Consider the following 21,228-nt stretch of genomic DNA (forward strand, 5'->3'; position numbering starts at 1 on the left):
ACACATTGAAAACGATTGCAAGCACTGCAAAAACAAAAGCAAAAAATCGTTTCGTTACTCATCTCCTTTTCCGCTCGACATAAAATCCCGTAAATAGCAGAAAAGACTGCCTAATGTAAATATGAAAAAAAAACAAGACTTGATATACTGATTTCCGTGGTTGCAAAACAATCAAATCATAATTAGCATTCTGCAGTTTTGTTCAGGTCTTACTGCATTGTGACCGTCTATTACAATAGACAAGCAAATGGCGAATAGCAGGTTTATGGTATGTTTATTGAATGCAAGCCATGGGAAAGTCAACAAATTATTGGAATCTGATAAATACGTCTGCTCAACATGTTGATCACGTGCCATCTCTTTTTTAGGAAGTGCTTGCAGTGTAGGATAGTATTCAAAATAGAATACAGTGGAAGCAATTTTGCTACTCTTTAAGATTGAATTCATAAGGAAGCATGCATGATCGATGTAGCTTTTTGTAAGGGTGGGGGGTCACCTACCCTATCGTAGCATTTCGTCACAAAGTCAGACCCCCCTCTAGATAATAAAGTAGCTTTAAAACAACCCCCTCCCCCCCACCCCTCACAAAATTTTATTGTTGGCCAATTTGAATTTTATTATCAAAAACATACATTGTATCATAAATGAACAAGAAAAGACAGACAAGAAAGTATTGAAAATGACCCTAAACAGCACATACAGTAATAAGAATAAAATTATATATGTATTAGGGTGGGGAAAATTGATCGATTTTCCAGAACCAAGTTTTTTTGGTTCATTTTGGAGTCCCAAACAACCCTAAACTTACCTGAGGTCGATTGGTTTTGTCTCCGCTTGGCGCATTACATTACAAATTTGTATGAAAATTCATATGGAAAAACCTACTTTTTTGCATTTACCTTTCTAGAGAGCTAAATAATGCTCTAATAATGCACTACATTATGTTAAAGTATAGTATTTTATATGTCTTACAACTTTGCAGAAGACACTGAAGAGCTAGAATGCTCCTAAGAAGAGCTATAGCTGTTTGAAGTTGAGTATGTCGATTTAAATGCAGAAAATCTTGTTTTCTGCCAACATTACCAATGCACCGGCGTCAGTAGGATTCCCATCAGAAGTAACCTGTCGTAACGAGGTTATTCCCTCAGCTAGACCAAGCAAACAAATTCAGGTCAATATTCTAGGCATGAATAGAATCTACAACATGTTTCAGAGGTTACTTCTGATGGAAATCTGACTGACGCCGGTACACAGGCAGTGTTGGCAGAAAAAATGATTGCCAGCATAAATTTCGACATACTCAACTTTGAACAGCACGAGCGGGGGCCTAGTGTGGTTGGTAACGTCTCCGTCAACCACGCTCGACGCCTGGGTTCGAATCCCACCGCCGACATAGGTGTCGATGGTTGTGAGGTGGCGTGATCCACTCACAACCAACCCAACTGGTCTAGATTCAATCCTAGCCGACACCGGGAGATTTTCTGAGGCGAAAAATCTCTGGGATCACGCCTTCCATCGCATGAGGAAGTAAAGCCGTTGGCGCCGGTCCGTTAATAAACGGGTCGTGAGTTAGGGTCCTGGGTGTGGAGTCGCCTCCCTGGGCGTCGGTGATTGGCCACAACAGTGGCGGAGCTAGACCGACGGAAAATAAACGAGAATAAAAAAAAAAAACTTTGAACAGCTCTAGTATTTTTTTGGGACACGCTAGCTCTTTAGTGTCTTCGGTCAAGTTGTTAAACATCGAAAAACCTACCATTTAAAGTCATTAAACCTACGATTTGAGCCATTTTGAACTCTTTAGAATGGAAAATGCAAAAAAGTGGGTTTTTCCATACAAATCTCCATATAAATTTAAAATGCAATGCGCCAAGCGGAGACAAAACCAATCGACTTCCAATAGATTCAGGATTGTTTGGGGCCCTAAATAGAACAAAAAAAACTTGGTTCTGGCTTTCTGCTATCAAGTTTCGTTTTTTCCACATAACGATTCCCCACCCTAATATGTATTGTCTTTGATTTTTTTTTCACTATATATATATTCGAATTTTACATATATAGTCGAATCAGAGAAAATAAAAAAAAAAATATTTTACATACATGTTTTGTTGCTTCCGAATAACTAAGAAAAACTTTACTTTTGACTCATCCTCCTGAAAGTCAAAAAACACATTTCTTACAAAAAAAAAATATATAGTTAGTAACAGTGCAGTATTTGGATTAGTTTATATTAATTTTTCAACTTGTTTTTTTTTTTAATTTAAAAAAATTTAACAACATTAAAACAAAACTTATTTTTGAAATCATTTTTATTTAGGTAGGTATTTTGAAAATTTTAAAAATATTTTTTGGAATTTTTCAAATTTAAAAAAAAAATACAAGGGTTGTTGCAAGCCAGGTTGATGTAGAACTACATAAGGTTTTTTGTTACATTACTCGTATTGAACATGTTTAAAATTTTGTGCAAAGAGGAGTTGAAATGTTACCGAATATCAGTTTGCGCATACATCACTGAACAGGAATGGAACGCAACGTATACAACGCAAACAAAATTCGAAAGTCAGAGTGCATGCAGAATAAAACAACATTTTACTTTTAATTTCAGCGCAAAACGGGAAAATATTGAATCTTCAATAATTTGTTTGTTGTCCAATAATTTAATTGTTGTTCAATTTCTTACCAGAAAAATGCCTTAATCATCTATGTGCTACCCCGACAGAGATGATTAAGGCATTTTTCTGATAACACAATTGAAAGCTGTTTTTACACTGAAAATTTGACGGCCCATATATTTTAAATCCAGCATTCCAAAACGTTTGTGTGTTGTCAAAACACGGCAACTTTCATTAGAGAAAGTGCCGGCTAATGTACCTACTGCTGATGCTGCCCGCTACTGCACAAGAGCAGCTTTTTACTAGAGGAATTGTCGCTGCTCTAGCTGGTCCTGCTAATATCGCTGCTGATACCACTGCTGCTGCTGATGCTATCTGCTGCCATTTTTTTTTTTTCCTGTTGGGTACATTTTCCACTACGATCAGTTATTTGATCTATTGTGGCGGGCCCCGTTTGATGTAAGCCTCATCAGGGTGTCCTACCACTATTTGATTGAGTGGTTTCCACTTGCTGATTATAGGCATCGTCCCAATAAGGTATTATTGAACGAATAAAGTTCACTGCCTTATTTGGAGAAGTCATCCAAACATCCAATTCTTCGGATTTATCGATAGACCCTCTTTTTCACACCACATTGTGGTTGGATTGAGAGCATGTTGAAGTCTATCTCTTATTACTAGGGTGGTTTACCGGTAAAACCAAAACCGGTAAAACCGATATTTTTTTTCAATACCGAAATACCGGTATTGGAGAGACGAAAAAACCGGTATTTTCGATATTTTTCTTTAAATTAAAAAAAAAACTTGTCACAATAATCATAAGTCTTTGTAAAGCTAATGATTGCTACCCACTTAGGTAGGTGTTACAAATCACATGATGATGTATATAATAAACACATTTAGACAGAACCAACATTGAGTATTAACTTACCCTTCCTATTTATCAATATTTTTTTCTCTTTTTGCTTGTTCTGTATGGATTCAGACGATGTGTTTATGTGTATCGATAATATGTCAAAAAACTTCATACCAATAAAGCAAAACATTTATTTTTCAAGTAAAACAGGTAATCTCTTTACACACTCATACTCACAGAGGCAACTCGTGGGTTTTGAACCTACCAGTTTAACTACAAATTATGAAAATCAAACTAGGCAGTAATTACAATCATGCCAGCGAAAAAACAAAAGTCATTATTCATTTTGTGCTATTTAAAAGTAAAACTAAAAAAAAATAAAAAATAAGAAATATAAATTTGGATTAGGAATTTATTTTTTGTTGATACAAAGTGTTTACAGGACTCCGATCGATGAAAGATGTTAAGCACTCTCCGTATTTCCTGGGGAAAATACGGGAACATCTGAGTGCTTTATCCGAAAAATCGTATCAAATTACCTTAGCGTGGGTCCCTTCCTCCTGCTCGATACCGGGTAAAGAGAAAGCGGACTCTTTGGCCAAGGTGGGCGCAACAAACGGTGGAATTTATGAAAGACCAATTGCCTTTAATGAATTTTTTGTATTTGTACGTCAGAATACGATCATCAGTTGGCAAAATGCTTGGACCAGAGGGGAATTGGGAAGGTGGTTACGTTCCATAATCCCCAAGGTATCGACGAACCCGTGGTTCAAGGGGTTGGATGTAGGTCGGAATTTCATTTGCGTGATTTCCCGGCTTATGTCCAATCACTATACACGCAAAAGTTGAAGTCCTGTACAATCATTGTGTCTTCCCGATTCGCACAAATGTTGCACAGAAATCGCACAATAAATGTGTGAAACGCATAACGCAACAGTTGTACTGCGAATACATTGACATAGATTGAAATCAGAATATGTATCATATACCGACACTTTATTTCTCACATCGAGTGTATTAGTGACTGCTCTTTCTCTCTTGCTCGTAGATTTTCCATGTACGTGCGACGAGACTAGATACGTCACATATAATTTGCAGGTTGCTCTTTCGCTTCTTTTTCGGTTCGGGTTGCGACGCGCAAGACGATGTCTCGTCGCTTTTTTCGAAATGAGCGAGACACCCGTGCTGTACATACTAGATGCCAGTGTTGTTAGTCTCACTCATACTGTCGATGCGTGCTTGCTGCTCAAGGCCCGAGGGAGACAACCCAATATGCCAGTCCGTAATATCTTGGCCCAGCAGCGGAACAAATTTAATATGCTGCTTACCTATGGCAATGGTAAACCATCAAACAACAAACGAGTGCTTTTAATGCAAAACATTCTAGCTTTAAGTTAGATTTAGTTTCAGCTCGTAGTCGGCAGCGAAGATAAAAAAATTGCTTTTAGTTATTAAGATGCTTTAGAAAGTAAGCTACCAGATATAATTGGCGCCGTTAAACATTTAATTGTATTTGTGCCGTGTCAAATAAATTATAGATGAAGAAAAAAAGTGTTTACAGGATGAAATAATCAACCAATAAAGAATTTCATTCTCGTGCCGTGTCAAATAAACTATTTTAAAACTAAAGAATTTCACCTTAAAATGACTGTTCCTTGAAAAAATGAAATTTAAATAGCTATAGCATGGTCGAAGTTTCGTCGCCCATGCCGCAGCGGGCTTTTATTAGCAATTAGCTGAATGTTCCCGGATTTTCTCGTGTTAAAATTTCTGCTTTTTCTATAATTTGCTATATTTTTATATATTTTTGACCAACCTCTCATTTGAAATTTAATAATGAATAATTTGGGCGAACTGTTTAAAGAGCATCGAACAGAATAAAGAAGTATTTACCTTCGATTCCTTCGGATTCGTTAAAAGTAAGTTCTGGTCTGATCGTCATTTCATTTTATTTCTTTTTTTTCTACATTCATATACTCTTCTCAACAGTTTCAAATATTGTTTTCTAAGAATTTTAAACTACTACTAATTTGAAACTAAGTTTTGCGATGTGAATGAAAATTAAAACAAAAATCTGCATGTTTTTTTGTTAACATGACTTTCGAAATTGTGTTCTTCGTAATCATATCACTAGATTCATTCATTGAAGTTTTCCAAACACTGTTAAATTTATCCACTGTTGTATGTGGAACATATACCACAAGAGATCAAAACAATGGTCGCAGAGGTCCAAATCTTACAATATAAAACTGGACCGTAATGAAGCATAAGTACTCATAAATGCAAAAACATAATTATGCAGCGACACGTCCATACATAGATGCAACCTGAGACGCTAAGCAAAAAATAAATTTCAAATCCAAATTTGTGTAGGTAACGTCTTCGGCAGTGGTTTACTTCAGCAGGTTTTTGTATAAGACTGCGGCAGAAAATCGGCCGAAGAAAACCACTGCCGGAAACGTTCGACACCCTATATCTTAAATTAGTTTTCAGTTTTATTTTTAAATAGTAAAGAGAGAATGACTTGCGTTTTTTTTTGCGGACAATCATTATTACTTCTCCAAACTATGATTTTAAGAATTTTGTAGTTGGAAAAGTAGGTTCAAAGGCTACGAGTTACCCCTGGTTTGTATTAACCCGAAAAAAATGAAAATACCGGTTTTTACCGGTTTTACCGGTTTTTATTTTTATGAATACCGAAATACCGGTTTTTCAAACAGTCGGTAATACCGACCACCCTACTTATTACGTGCTCATATTTCCCACGAACTATAACTACTATATCGTCCGCAAAACCAATTACTACAAAACCTTGTGATTCTAGTTGCGTCAACAGCTCATCAACTACTAATGACCCCAATAGGGGTGAGAGAACCCCTCCCTGTGAGCATCCCTTTGCAACCTTTACTGTGACTGTTGAGCTTCCATGATTGCAAGTTATTTCTCTTTTTTGTAACATTTCAAATATCCAATCGACGATTATTATGTCGAAGTTACGTTTTTTCATTACATCTTTCATTGAGTTATGAGATGCATTATCAAATGCGCCTTCGATGTCTAGAAATGCATCCGCTGCCATAGTTGCTGCTGTTAAGTAAGGACTGCTGTAGTCACTGTCTAAAACTAACTGTCTAAAACTAACTGAAACAGGCTGAAATATAGACAAAATAATACATTCCAACTTACCAGGTGTATAATTCTGTAGACCGTGCTTGGGAAAGCAATCATATAACGACCAATCAGAGGTCGAATTTTGCGTTTTGACAAGGCTTGACAGTTGTTAATAGTACAATAATTCGAATAATAAAAATACAATTTCCTACATTTGGAAGGATTCTTAGAAGATTTTCTAATCGATTGCTGCAAGAACGAAGAAAATCCATCGAAAACTAACCGATTTATTAGCATTTGCAATTGAACATATTTTTCACTTTTTCCGGTTTTAGATTTTTATTTTGCATCCCTATGTAGCTAAATATGTAGCCGAACTTCCTGAGAGACATAGTTTTACGTCAAAATTATTTTTTTATTTGTGAATCTATTAGAGAACGTCCATTGGTTACACTGCACTAAACTAACTATTCTTGATTTCCCACCTTCTGTATAGGTCTTCCATTTTTTTATGGGTTGCTACTCTTTGTCAAACAGACCCCCTCCCTTTCCATCAAGCGTTACGTAATTCATGGTTGTTCCCTTACATCATATTAGCTCTCGATAAGTTATATTTGAAATTTAAGAAAATTTCTACTGTATATAGTCGAGCCTAAAATTATTTATAATCGAATCATATATAAACGAGTTTATATATATTCGAGTCCGACCTGAAAATGCAAGCAGATTTTGGTTTAGTACAAAAATGTTTTTTATTAGTACAAAAATATTTTTTATTCAACAGAGTTCACCCAATATCAAATCAATTATCACAACTGTGGAGGAAACTGTAACCTACTATAAGATTATTAAAGTGTGCTTTGAATCTTTGCATTACTATAACAATTGTTTTTCATGGCATTTTTGATACCATAACGAGTTTTTCATAAACCCAATAGATGCAAACGAATTTTCTATTTACGGTTCTATGGTTGCTTCAAGAAGCTCTATAAAACCAATTATGACGGTTTCAACGCTGACCAAAAGTCAGTCTTATTGCAGGTACGCATTTTTAGCAATACCTTGTCCGTTGGGTAAACAAAATTCAATTTTAAAACAAATTGTTTATTTGCCAATTGTTGCGCCCCATTTTTCTTCTACTGTTTCAGCACGCTTGTCACAAGCAAAGATTGCAAGTAGTTCGAACGTGATGCAGGCAAATCCAGCTAGATCGAAAATGACCGGTGATATGGGTAAACATAAAATGATGATAAACAAAAATAGAATTGTGAACGCAGGCAGCATTGCTACTGAAAATATATTCCCAAATATTAACCCGTTCCGGCAAGTAAACTTTTTTCTGCAACAGCCAACGTTCAATCTTATGAACGCCAAGTTACAGGAAAGTTCCTTGTTGAAGCAATTCGAATTGGAAAAAAATATCAATAACATTGTTCCAAATTTAAAACTTAAGAATGATTGTAAATAAGGGGTTGAATACCTTTCCAGTGCTCAAAATGTCTTATTGCTCTTTCTCTAAGTACAACTTCTTCGGAACATTTTCTAAAATGTTCATGTAGATCTGAGCAATAGGGAGAAAGTTAGAGCGATTTGATTCGCGCCACATCACGACCGCATAAGCTATACTTGAAACTTTATACGTGTGTATCTCGGAATGGCGTTTCTCAAAAAATGACTGCCGTGTTTACGATTGCGGTAAAACTACTGAACCGGTTTTCTTCATCTTTTTTTTTAATGTTCCGAATATAAATAATAAATAAAAATAAATAAATAAACAAATTAAATTCCCCGGTCGTTGAACGATAGTTTTTTAATACAAGAAGTTTACCTTGCAAAAAAAAAAATTTTCAGCACTCAAAACATATATTTTTCGGGAAAAACGTTCCCGTTTGCACTAAAAACAAAATACTTATGAAAATGATCGTTCAGATACCCGGCACACTTCTAAACTAATGAAATAATATGAAGTTTTTGATTTCAGTTGATCTGCTGGGTCTCTCTATCGTAAACACCGCAAACCTTTGCAAAAAACAGCGTTTCGAGGAAACAGCCATTACTTCACAAATAATTGATATTTCTATTTAAACAAGTATGTTTTTTTGATGATTTACAGAACTTTAAAAAAATACTACTTTACTTTTTGCCTTTCTCCGAGAAAGGTATAGCAATCACTGGAAAAAGTGCTCCAAAGGGTCGAATGTCGTATATCACTCGACTCAGTTCGACGAACTGAGCATTTTCTGTATGTGTGTGTATGTGTGTGTGTAACGCTCTCCCAATCTCACTCGATTTTCTCAGAGATGGCTGGTCCGAATTCAATGAAATTAATTGCACATGAAAGGTCTAGTTACTTCATAAGACCCTATCGAATTATATTGTAATCGGATTTCTGGTTTAGAGGTTATGTATCAAAATGAAAAATCACGAAACATCAATATCTCAGAAACTACACAACCGATTTGAACAAAATAATTTCAAATGAACGGGCTACCTGAAAAACTCTTAACTTTGAAATTTTATAAAGATTGAACACGTGGTTCAAAAGTGATGGAATGAAACGTGTTCTGGAGACTCAATCTCACTCACATTACTCAATCTCACTCATGTTCGAAGTGATGGAATGAAACGTGTTCTGGAGACTCAATCTCACTCACAATACCCAATCTCACTCATGTTTCTCAGAAATGGCTGGACCGATTTTCACAAAATTAGTGTCATATAGAAGGTCTAATTGCCCCATAAGACCATATTGATTTTTTTTTTGCAATCGGATTATTACTTTGCCTGTTATGTTCAAAAGTGTGAAATACAGCTATTAAAAGAAATGTATTGTGGAGACTACTTAAACTCACTCACTTTTTTTCAGACATGGCTGAACCGATTTTTATCAAATTAGTGTCAAATGAAAGGTCTGGCTGCCTCCTTATTGAATTCATTGTAATCAAACTGTAACTTTGTCTGTAATGTATCAAAATATGAAAATCATGAAATTTCATTATCTCAGAAACTACACAACTGATTTAAACAATATTGGTATCAGATGAACGGGCTAGTTAAGGGTTAACATATAAATTTTATGATGATTGAACATGTGGTTCAAAAATTGTGAAAACAAACATGTTCCGATGACTTTTCAAATTTACTCGTTTTCTCGAAGACGGCTGGACTAATTTCAACAATCTTAATGTCAAATGAAAGGTTTGGTTGCCATTTCATTTGATTATAATCAGACTTTTATTTCAATCGTTATGTTTTAAATTGGAAAAGCAACGAAAGCCTTTTATCTCAAAGATTACCCGACTTATTTGAACATAACTACGGACTGTATCTCAAACGTACAAACAACAAATTTCAAAACAATTGGATACGTGATTCAAAAGCTATGGAACGAAACGAAATTGATTGATCAAAATATGTCGCCTTAACGTAATTCAATTTTAGTATACTATTTGAACGTTCTCGGTATTGTACGTGATTAAAGTGTCCGAAATTGGGAGTCTTTTTTTTTATTTCGCTATTTCTTTAGCACAATTATTCAGTGGTGGGCACCATTCCGCTAATTCGCTAATTAGCGACGCTAAAATTCAGTTAGCGATTTAGCGATTTCGCTAATTTTTGAGCTGGTTAGCGAAACTGTTAGCGTCGCTAAAATTTTGGCCTTCGAAACGCTAATCGCTAATTCGCTAAATTTTGTAGAGAAGCGACAATAGAAAAATTTAGAAAAACTGTGAATTGCTGATGGCGTACGTAAATTGCTTCGAAAGATGAACATACTTTACTGCGAAAGTTACTTCTGTCAGTTTGTTTACCCTAGAATGGAGTTCCAGTTATCGTACAAGCCACAGGAGCATTTTGAAGAACAAGCACAAGGTCTAGATTGAATTTTCGCTACACCAAGACTTTGGTAAATTGCAATGCGCTTGAAATTGTGACAACTTTGGTTTTACTTTTTCGATTCAGATAATAATTGATTTTTATGAAAACATTCCTAAGAGTATCTATTTTCAATACAAGTTAAATAACTTTTGTTATTCCTGTAAGTAATTGTTTTCGTTTGTTTAACCAAAACAGATCAAAGTGGTCCAAATCTTAAAAAAACACGAGCAACAAATATACCGATACGACTATTTACATATCAAAAAGTTAGCGATTAGCGATTAGCGGAAGTTCCGCTAATGTGGGTTTTCCGGTTAGCGACTTAGCGATTAGCGTCGCTAAATTTTCGGTTAGCGGTGCCCACCACTGCAATTATTACGTCAAATTTCACAAATTTCAATTATTACTTCAAATACAACATCAATATACTAGAACCCAAAGAGTGAATATACCTTTATTGGATTGTATTTGGCAATTTAAGGATGTTTTTCAGAAACCGGAAGTCGCAAAACCAGGTTTCAAAAGGAGGTATGGAGTTGACACTCAGCCTCTGAGCATTGTCCCGGTTCCTGAAAAACTCATGTTGGGTAATGCTTGTCCTTTTTATGCTGTTTCCAGAAACCAGAAGCTACTATCTCAAAATTCAAAATGGCGTCTGAAGTTAATTTTTGGCCACTGGATATCATACTGTTTCACAAATACTCATGTTGGATGATATTTGGTCTTTTCATACTCAAATCTAGAAAATCTATAACGAGCGTCTTAGCAGAGTGATTGAGATCAATCAAAGAAATAGTTATCGGTTTCCGTTATACTCTACTAAATTTTTTGGAAATAAATATTGAAATTCAGTCCGCAAATATATATTTCGACTGTGACGTACAGTCTTCCTCAGTGCTTATGTGGACTGGTAAAGAGCAAACCGTAAATCCTGTTTTTTTATTTGTAGTAGGTAAAAATGAAAATTTAGCACCCTTAATTGGAGTTAGGTAGGGAATTATGCGGTCGATTGTTTACCGTACCATGTCTGGGGTTTTTGGGAAGCAGATTGAATAGCCATGAGGGGTGATTACCTGCGTCTTTATTGAGAAGCGTGCATGAGTGTTGTTTATAAATTTCTAAACTTTCAGCTACGTCTAATTTCCATAAATTATTAACGGGGCGGAGGAGGTGAATGTTATCCGAAGTTAGTGGATGTTCCTCGTTAAAAATATGTTCAGCCACTTTTGATTTGAAATGGTGTGGTGGGGCATTTGTTGAAACTTTACTTGCTTTGGTCACTTCTGCGAAATGTTCTTTGAAACGTATCAATAGGTTACGTTTAGTTTGTCCAATGTAAACCATGTCACAGTGACTGCATGCAATTTTATAAATTCCAGCTTTGTTCAGGGTTCAGGTATCTTTTCATACTGTTGTTCAGAAACAGAATGTCGCCATCGGAATACCCAGATTAGGCAATAATTCTCGCGTAATTTTTCAAACGACCTATCTAACATTGAGAGACTCCCTTTGTTTACTTTCTCTTTGATCAATAACTATGTTATATTTTCCATATTTCATAGCACTCAATGCATAGTAAGCAATACAGTATTACAATCTCTCGATTAAGGAGAAGAAAGCTTGGAAAATATTTACAATTACGACGTAATTAACGAAACAAAGTGAGAAAGGAGAGAATCTCTCATCGTAACTTAGGTCCTTTTGAAAAATTACGCGAGAATTGATCATTTTAGGATGTATTCAGGGAACCAGAAGTAGTAATCTGGATTTAGAATGGTATTTGAGATCTGATTCTGGCCTCTGGGTAATATCCTGGTTTAGAAAAAAAAAAACATATTGAATGGTGCACGGATTCAACAAAGGGAATAATATCAATGAGAGCAGCTGCGTTGAGGAATTTCATATTTATATACTAGATCCTTGAAATAAATTCATAAGAAATGTCAGAAAACACATTTCCGACCATATATGGTCGGCGTGCGACCAGACCGAACCAAGCGAAATTTTTTTGAAAATTAAGTTTTTAACACCAGTGGATGTGAGAACTAATAATCTATCATCCATGAAAAAACGAAATCATTTGAACAATTCAAAATGATATTATAACAAAAATTCATTGCAGCAGCTTGCACAAAACATACGGGAAGGTTAAACTTTGAACGCCGATTACTCGAAATAATGTTTTTGGCGCTTGGTTCGGTGTGGTCGCAAGCCGACCTTATAAAAGTAATAATTTCGTGTAGTTATTTTTTATGTAAATGCAGTTAAACGTTAAAAAATTAACAGTGTATATTTATTTGTTTACGTTTAACCCTAGGCATGATCTAGATTTTTTTTCAATTCAAATTTTTTATATAGTTTTATATTTTTTTTATTTTTTCATTTTTTTTCACTTTTTCCCAATCAGAGAAAAGTTTTTTTTAATAATTCATATTTTTTCATTCCTTAGATTCATTTTTTTTATATTGGTTTTAGTTTTTTATTCAATTTTCAATTTCCTTTATTTATTTTAATTTTTTTAAATTTCTTAAATTTCTTATTTTATGAGTTAGTTAGGGAACGTCCATTTATTACGCAGAACAAAAATAGTTATTTTCTAAACCCTTTGCTTTTGTATAGATCCCCAAAATTTTTCGCAACACTTTATCAGATAGCCATCCCTCTCTTCACCTCAAGCGTTACGTATTTAATGAACATTTTCTTACGACATTTCAGTTTTTGATAAATCATATTTGAAATAGGAAAACAAACCAATTTCCTACTGTAAATAGTGGAATCTAAAATGATATATAATCGAGTCCGACCTATTTTCGATTATACATACCACGATTAAAAAAAAACTTCGCGTCATATATTATAAACATATTTATTTCATGTTTTTTGCATGTGTATGTGTTAATGTATGTTCATATGTGTGTGAATGTTATGTTTAAAATGTTCGCTATAGTTGTGCTTTAGGCTACCAGAAGTTCGTTATTTAGAGTGAATAAAAAACCAGCAGAAATTATCAAGGGCTCCTACAAAAGGCGGTAAATCAAAAGGCGGAATCACAAAAGGCAGAATTACGAAAGGCAGAATATTTCGTAAGGCAGAATCACGAATGGCAGAATCACAAAGAGCACGAATGAATCACAAAATGGAAGATGCAATTCTGGTTTTGTAATTTACTAACATTGTGTCATCTATTTTCCCTTTACTAACACACACTCGCGGCCTTTGGCCGACTCTATTGTCCAAGTGTATGCTGTCTTTACTCGCTTTGTGCCGGCTCGGTTCCTTGCTTTTAAAGTGAAATAGCAGTTAAACTAAAAGAGTTAGATGCTTGGAGTCAAAGAACAACTTGCAGAGTAGACTTCAATGTTTAATTTAGGTAACTACAAAATTCATGTTTATCACACACTTCAGACAGAAAATTGCAGTTTATTTCTCAAAAAACATTTCATTTCATATTTATTCCTTCCTAAGTGCTGCTTAATTTCTTTAGTTGGACGTTTTTAAGACACTATTGATTACGAAATTTTCTCAGCTTTCCAACGAAACCAACATAATTGAGCTAGCTATCACACTTCTTGTGCTAGACCACATTGAAGGCAAACACAAACGAAAACTGAAAAAGTGAATAACTCTGCAGTAGTTGAATTTTGACCATATACGTAGAAGGATTTTTTCATCTAATAGGGTCCTCTATCACCCCCCAAAAGGATTTTAAGTGAGCTACCTAACACCCTGTATTTCACAGAGCAAAACAATATCAAGTATGTAGAGCATTAATGAATCTGCTAATATCTAAATGTAAACAGAAGGTCGAGTTCCGATACGAAATGTAGCACCAAGGAAAAAAAATATCTAAATGTGGAAATTATTTTACTCTGTAAAATATATTAAAACTGTCGTCGGACACCGATATCCAGTCTCGAAGCGTCATCTTGGCTCCGGACATACCAACATTATTGGCTTGTTCAACAAGAAAGAAAACGCTCAAAAGAATTCAGAAAAAAATTCTGAAAATGATTTTGAAGCGTCCTACTTGGTTTGGTACACTCGAATTACATAGACTTACTGGTACCATTAGAAGCTATGTCAAATAAAATTATCAACAATTTTCGACCAAAAACCGTTGCAATCCTCAATTGCTACACTAAGCTCTCTTTATAGCCAATAAGTTAACAATTAAGTTAGTTGTAATTTTACTTCCCCTTTTTTGACAAGTAGGTTTAAATCCTTACGAACGATAAGTCCTAATTGCGAAAGCAAACAAATCCTAACAATTAAAATTACAAATTTCTAACAGTGTTGAGAAGTCACCATTTGTGATTGGACACACATACTCATTATTATTTACTAATATTTATCATAAATACTTAAGCTACTAACAAATCCCCCCTTTAAAAAAAACCTTAATGGCTTGTAAACGTTTCACACAGTTCTATACAGCTTCCCAGTAGCCAGAAGTCGCCAGTTTGGATTTAAAAATGGTGTCAATCACCATGTTTCGGTCGTGACCAAGGACCCGAGAATCGTCAAATTCATTCAAAAAGTTCCCAAAACGCATGAAATTTTTCATATTTTTACCCCAAAGGGTTGCCCTTTTCCCCTTTCTAATATTTATATGACCAATTTCTTTATACAAAGAACACATATGCCAAATTTGGTGAAAATTGGTTCAGGCAAGGGTTATGCTCTAATATACATACACACATACATAATAGATTGTAATTGCTATCGCAGGTAAGTGAATATAATTGTTGGAAAATTATTTGTAGTTGGTGTTTTCAAACTACGCTCTGTTTCAGTCACGTGATACAAGCATAAACAAAATACATACACGGAAAACGAAAATTACACAAATTCATGTCGATTTCACTCAACGGAGTCGTTCGGTGCAGGAAGCCAATATGAGTAATTGTAGATTAATTTAATAGTAGGTGTATAGCATTAAGTGTAATAATACGTCAAAAAGGCTCAACGTTGAGTTCACTCTTTTATACTCTTTTATCTTGGGTGGTTTGATTCGATTGAATTAATATTATTTAAAAATAGAATTTAATTGAAAAACAATCTATAAAATCTATCTTAATATTTATTCAAGTACCTTCCAATTTGGGATCACTGGCTTCATCAATTTTCCCTACTAGTGTCTCCGCGTCAGCTCCATTCTCACAAATCATTATTAATCTTGTTTTTAATTGACGGCTATTATTAACAAACAGATGCCTATAAACCGTTCGTCACTTATAATCACCAACTCAGTGCCAAAACTATCAATATTCACAAATCTTTGCCACTTCCACGAAATCAATTTCATCACTCGGGTTTTCAATTTTTCAACCAGTTTGATTTTTCATCCAATGTTGGGTTCAAACTACTCAACGTTGGCTTTATATCAAAACACCGCCATTGAGTGAGAGCATGTTTAAAATCTATTGAGTTGAAATGACTCAGCGTTCGCATTGCAAAATCACCCAACACGTAAGATGTATAATGTTTACATTAGAGACTGTGTTATAAAGAGATACGCAAAGAGAAAAGCAGTAAATATGGCAACCCTTTGCTAATATTTTGTTTTAAACAATTCTGGCAACATTTATTTTCGCATGACTTTTCATACGCACTAGAAAGTGTAATGAAATTTCGAAACTTTGTAAGGATATATTACTGAGTTTCAGTGCTTGTTCATACAGTTATAATAATTTCCAATGCATCACTCATAACATGAGCATGACGAACACATTTTTCGTTGGAACCATGATTGCATGTGATTCACAGAATTAAAACTGATCGCAACACACATTCTGTACGAAAAGTAACACGCATGAGTTTGTTTACTTTGCACACTTGGAGCTTCGATTTGACGGTTCACTTGGAGTTTTCGACCTCACTCTTTGCGTATCTGTTCATAACACCGTCTGTAGTTTACATCATTTCAGGTAGTTTGTACCCACCGGTTGGGTAGATTTTGTTTTCCGTGTATATTCCAATGTGTCATTTTGAACATTAAGCAAACAATAGGTCAGAGGATCAACTAAACCTTTTCTTAGTAGCAAAGCACCAAACTAGCTATAAGAGTTATAAAATTTATACAGCACACAGTCATCACCATCGTTCGTGAAATTACACAAGCTGACACCTTATCACTACTCTATCCATCTACGACCTGAGCGTTCATATTCTCGATGCTGGTCTAAACTATAGATGTTCCGTAACGATCATTTTATGCAAAACTGCATTACAAACAAATTACTTGAATCATTAAACCGCATTTTTTTTAAATCACAATGATTTGTGTAAAAATCTACTAGACGGTGAAAACATACAAAGCACGTCATACGGCTACTGTAATAATGTCTTTTTCTGGAGTAATTTAAAAAAATAGTAATTTTCATGCATCTATATACTGAGTTTTTGAGTTCTACAATATTCCACGCTCATTCACACGCTAGGGTGAGTTTTTGTTTTCTTTACTGCGTCATTACTACCGGCATTAAGGTTTTGCAGTCAACTTCCTGCATGAAATATACTTCCTCAATTTGTTACTTCACATCTTACATCGGTCACGGCGTCGCCGCTTTCTTGTGGAATTTTATAAAATATCCATATGAGGGGAGCTGGTGGGTAACAATCGTAAAAGATGCCATTCTCTGTCAACGTTTTATCAAGTCGTAAATCAGATGCCGTTTCGGTCTGGAATGTGAAGTTAGGTTACTTCTACAGCTCACGATGATTTCATTTCACAGTAGTTAATATAAATGAACAGGCACGTTACCAAATCGAGACAGGTTTTCCAAGTGTAGTTAGTGTTATTTTGATTGTAACAAAGAAACTTTCGTTGAATTTCTGCAATGGTATCTTCTTCGCACACAACTAGCTCATCTATTTTGAAGGTTATATTGTTTAAAATCCGAATTTTACGCTCTTGTGCTGTTATCTCTCCGAGCAGTAAACTTTGGTCCCTCCACCATAATTTGCCAGTATGTTTGTTTCTTATTTTCACTGGAAGGAACAGGGGAACCCTAAACCCATCCTTACTTATTCTGAACCTGGCTGTGTTACTGTCCTTGAAATAAACGCTCAAATTTTTACCAGCAAATGCCAATAGTAGCTGATAGATCTGCAATAAAATAAAAATTCCATCTTTTATTTTTTTATCTTCTTGTTTGTTATACTTTATGTGTTAAGTTTGAATTTTCTTCGAACAAACTGGTTATATCAAAGACATTTCCATGAAATATAACCCACGCACTGCCGGCGTGATTATGCACAACCACTTCATCAGGCAGAAAAAAAGATCGCGACATTTTTTCAAAAGCATTATAACTAGACAGCTTAAAATGTCAAAAAATAAAAAAAATCATGACTTCCTAAACCGTTTTTGGTGGCATTGAATAATTATCTCATCAATTACCTACTAAAAAACGTAACACCGTAAAATATTCACTTATATCATTCAATAAAAACCAATGCCCCTGATGCCCAAATCGATCGAGACCTTTAAATTGGCAGAAATATTCTATAAGCTAGCATCCCTCAATATTATATTGGGTTTCGATCAACGCGATTCTATCACAACAAAATTCAACGTAAACACCATTAGCGTGGTTTGAAATCGATCACTTTCGAAACAGAGGCAGGTGTTGGATGTATGTATGTAATGATTTGTACCAGATCTCAAAACAGCCCTCGTGCAGAGCGAAGGGACACATGTTTCCTTTCCGCTTTGCACTGTCCTTCCATCATCATAAGAGTTTTCCGCTGTATTTTCTGGTTTCAACAGAAGCGCCCGCCGGTCATCGCCCAATATAGACAATCGACAGACCAGCATAAAAATCGTGAACTTTAAGCCAGCATCACATTGAAAAAAATCCCTGTGCCAAGCTCAACCAATTTTAACAGAAATTGTGAGGCTCATTCATCGCCCGGAAACATCTGCCACACGAGACCCAAGCTTCTCGGCGATTGTTAGGACTCGGATAAAAATCGATTTCACCCCACAGAAGTGAGCTGCTGCTTCATAACTGTAGCCAGCGCTAGGACCGCTTCCTGCGAGCACGCTCTGTCAGCTTACTATCTCATTATTGTTTTAGGCAACGACGGATGGTGTCGACTGGCGGCGGCGTGGTTGGAGAAAAGTATCCACGCGACTGACGCTCGGTGCCTTTAGCGGATCAAATACAGGACAGCCGAGACGAAACAAACGCAAACGACAGCTGCATTATATTTGGTTTATTGAAATTAAGTGACTATATAGGACTCTTCGGTACATGTACAATGCTGCGTGTTCGTGTTGACCGTTGAGCCAGTACTCGGGTGATACTAGATTATATTTTTGTCGTTCGAACCGTGGATAGTGGGTGTGTATTTGCGTATATGTGCAAACTGATGTAAAAAACTTTCAAGTAAATTTTGGAACATCAAATTGTGAGGAAAAAATTGATATTATTGCACGATCTTTCCGCTTCTATACTTTGGTTTAGAAGCAAAGCATTGCATTTGATTGAAATTCCAAGTCCACTGACTATAATATTAGCAAAGTTGGAGATACCTTTTTATCTAACATGCGGTCAAGATGCAAAATAATAATAGCTTCAAAGTAACACAATCTATGTCAATGATTGAGAAGAAAAACTTCCAGTAGAAAAAATATTCTTCATGATTATTTTAAATCTCTAAATTGAAAGGTGATCAATTAAATGTTGTTATTGTTGCTGCTGGGTGTCTGTATATGAACGCTACGTGAATGCCCATAACGGAGGTCAACGGAGGTGAGTATTTTTACGGCTGGGTGCTCGACGTGGAGACACCTATTATTGTATTCGTTAAGAGCGTACTTACGTGACATTACTAGTGCTCGAATCTAATATATGAAAACCAACAAAAATGCAGACAAATTTTTCGCTCTGAATTACCCAATTGGAATTTTACCTCCCGTATTAAACATTAACAAAACGCCTATGGTTATGCAGCTGTACTATACTTCAATAATGCTCTGTCTGACGAGACATCTATCTGCGTTTCTTGCCATCTGTTCATACGATTTATTCTAGTTTCCTATTAGACACATAACGGCGTTGACTCAATGAGGATATAAGAACTGGACTGGAGCATATATTCGCCCACTATCTCACGATGCCCTGACCTTTCGAAATAGAAAACCATTACTCTATCATGTTTGCCTGGTCAAACGACTACGTTGCATAGATGTTTTCGTAGTTTTCGGAATGCCAGAATAAATTGAATTCAACGACCTAAAAAGTTGAAGGGAGATTTTACCGATGAATTTCAAAGCGTGTTACTCTGGCTGCAATGAACGTGGTACGATCATACTACACCGCTATGAAGTCAAAGCCATAAGTCTTACTTGCAACCCTTGCAACGTCATTCCATGTTCTGCTTACAAAAACATAAGTGAGCAGAGCAAAGTGATGTCGGTGCAACAGCCCTCACTAATATAGGAAAGATGGCTGACTCTCCTCACATGGTTCGCGCGCGAGAAGTACTAAAACACCATAATTTTTGTCTACACTTTCGGTGCAGCTGCGTTATGCAATACACACAACATCTCCCTGGCGCAAAGGTGCGAACTAGCACTATGTTTTATTTTAAATGTTGTGCCCATAAATAAAATATCATTTGTGGTAAAATACGGATCAACAATCAATAGCGCTCAAAATGGATAGCTAGGCGGTGTCTATCTAGTTCTTATTAATTGCATTTTTAGCCATGGTGTGACATCTATAACCACCTTTCTACAGAGCGCCTCACACACTAGCAACATTACGCACAGGCAACTGAAAACCAGATAGTGCTGCCTCTGCCTAAACCTGCCTTCCCGTTACTTTTTCTAGTTTTGCAATCATCATCGACGTAGTGCGATAATTTCTTTCACTCCCACGGTACTTGCGTATTGGTCGGAGAGCGACAACGACGATCTGTTTCAACGCGGTCGTCACTGCAGTTGATGGCGAGGAAAATGAAACAAAACACACAGCCACAGTTGCTCACTGTGAGTACAAACTGTGACCATTTTAAGCAACAAAGAAACAACTAGTATTACGGTACCCGTTAGTCGTCTCTGTTGCACGAACGCTGTTTCATCAACGAGGTTAGGAAAGTAAAATTCTAATTACGTTTCTAAATACGGGAATGATTTTATATCCTTACATAGGAATAAAAAATAAAACCATTAGAAAGTATGCAATCAACGGAAACAAAACAAAATATATCACAATAGAAGTATGCACAGCGAATTTCCGATACAACCTCAGCTTCAACATTTTCAATAAAAACACAAATTTCGTCCCCTAACGCGGCGATATGAATTGAACAAGACAACAACAGAAGCACCGTGCACGGTGTGTGCGTTAATACGAAAGAGAAAACGATATGGAAAACAAGCATGCTTCAGTAAATGCTGAGCTCCTGTTAAAAAATTTCACTTAAAATGTTCACTTTCCATCCACCATTTTTTCTCACTCTCATGTACACGACAGATGCTGGCGAATTGGATTGATGACAACGAACGTAACCAGCACACGGCTCTCTCACACCGAATCAAAATAGGTAGGTAGTTTTTAAATGTCACCCTTCATATTTGAATTTTTTAAAGGGTATACCGCATTTAACGCGAAGCGAATGACAAACACCAGTACTGAAAAGAAATGAAAATGTTGTTCTTACTGCGTAGTCGCTATTCCCCAGAAAACATAAAAACCAACGAGTGATTCCACATATCCCAAAACATTCACGGGGTTATCCTCAATCTTTTTGCACTGGTCGGAG

General features: G+C 35.8%; 1 protein-coding gene and 1 long non-coding RNA gene across 3 annotated transcripts; one reads left to right on the plus strand and one right to left on the minus strand.

Annotated features, from left to right (window-relative positions):
• Positions 1-16,816: 16,816 nt before the first annotated feature.
• On the minus strand, positions 16,817-17,761 carry LOC129731075 (cytochrome b5 domain-containing protein 1). The gene is made up of 3 exons (XM_055690826.1): positions 17,616-17,761; positions 17,216-17,560; positions 16,817-17,133 (listed from the first exon to the last, which is right to left on the minus strand). The coding sequence occupies exons 1-3, from the start codon at positions 17,745-17,747 to the stop codon at positions 16,975-16,977; spliced, it is 636 nt and encodes a 211-aa protein (XP_055546801.1). The 5' UTR covers positions 17,748-17,761; the 3' UTR covers positions 16,817-16,974.
• LOC129731076 (uncharacterized) lies at positions 16,859-18,962 on the plus strand. Of its 2 annotated transcripts, none has more exons than XR_008728970.1 (3): positions 16,859-17,333; positions 18,224-18,466; positions 18,534-18,962. It is a non-coding gene; the product is annotated as an uncharacterized LOC129731076 (long non-coding RNA). The 2 variants fall into 2 exon arrangements; XR_008728971.1 differs by having other exon boundaries at positions 18,224-18,445.
• Positions 18,963-21,228: the final 2,266 nt, after the last annotated feature.

This window comes from Wyeomyia smithii, chromosome 3 (assembly GCF_029784165.1).
Source record: "Wyeomyia smithii strain HCP4-BCI-WySm-NY-G18 chromosome 3, ASM2978416v1, whole genome shotgun sequence".
Taxonomy (NCBI): domain Eukaryota; kingdom Metazoa; phylum Arthropoda; class Insecta; order Diptera; family Culicidae; genus Wyeomyia; species Wyeomyia smithii.

What these genes read in the sequence shown, in the direction of transcription:
- LOC129731075 (XM_055690826.1), bottom strand. Translation starts at nt 17,747, where the DNA reads ATGTCGCGATCTTTTTTTCTGCCTGATGAAGTGGTTGTGCATAATCAC. An exon ending in ATTCAAACTTAACACATAAA is followed by an intron (nt 17,561 to 17,615) that starts GTATAACAAACA and finishes ATTTTATTGCAG; the next exon opens with ATCTATCAGCTACTATTGGC. An exon ending in GGAAAACCTGTCTCGATTTG is followed by an intron (nt 17,134 to 17,215) that starts GTAACGTGCCTG and finishes TTCACATTCCAG; the next exon opens with ACCGAAACGGCATCTGATTT.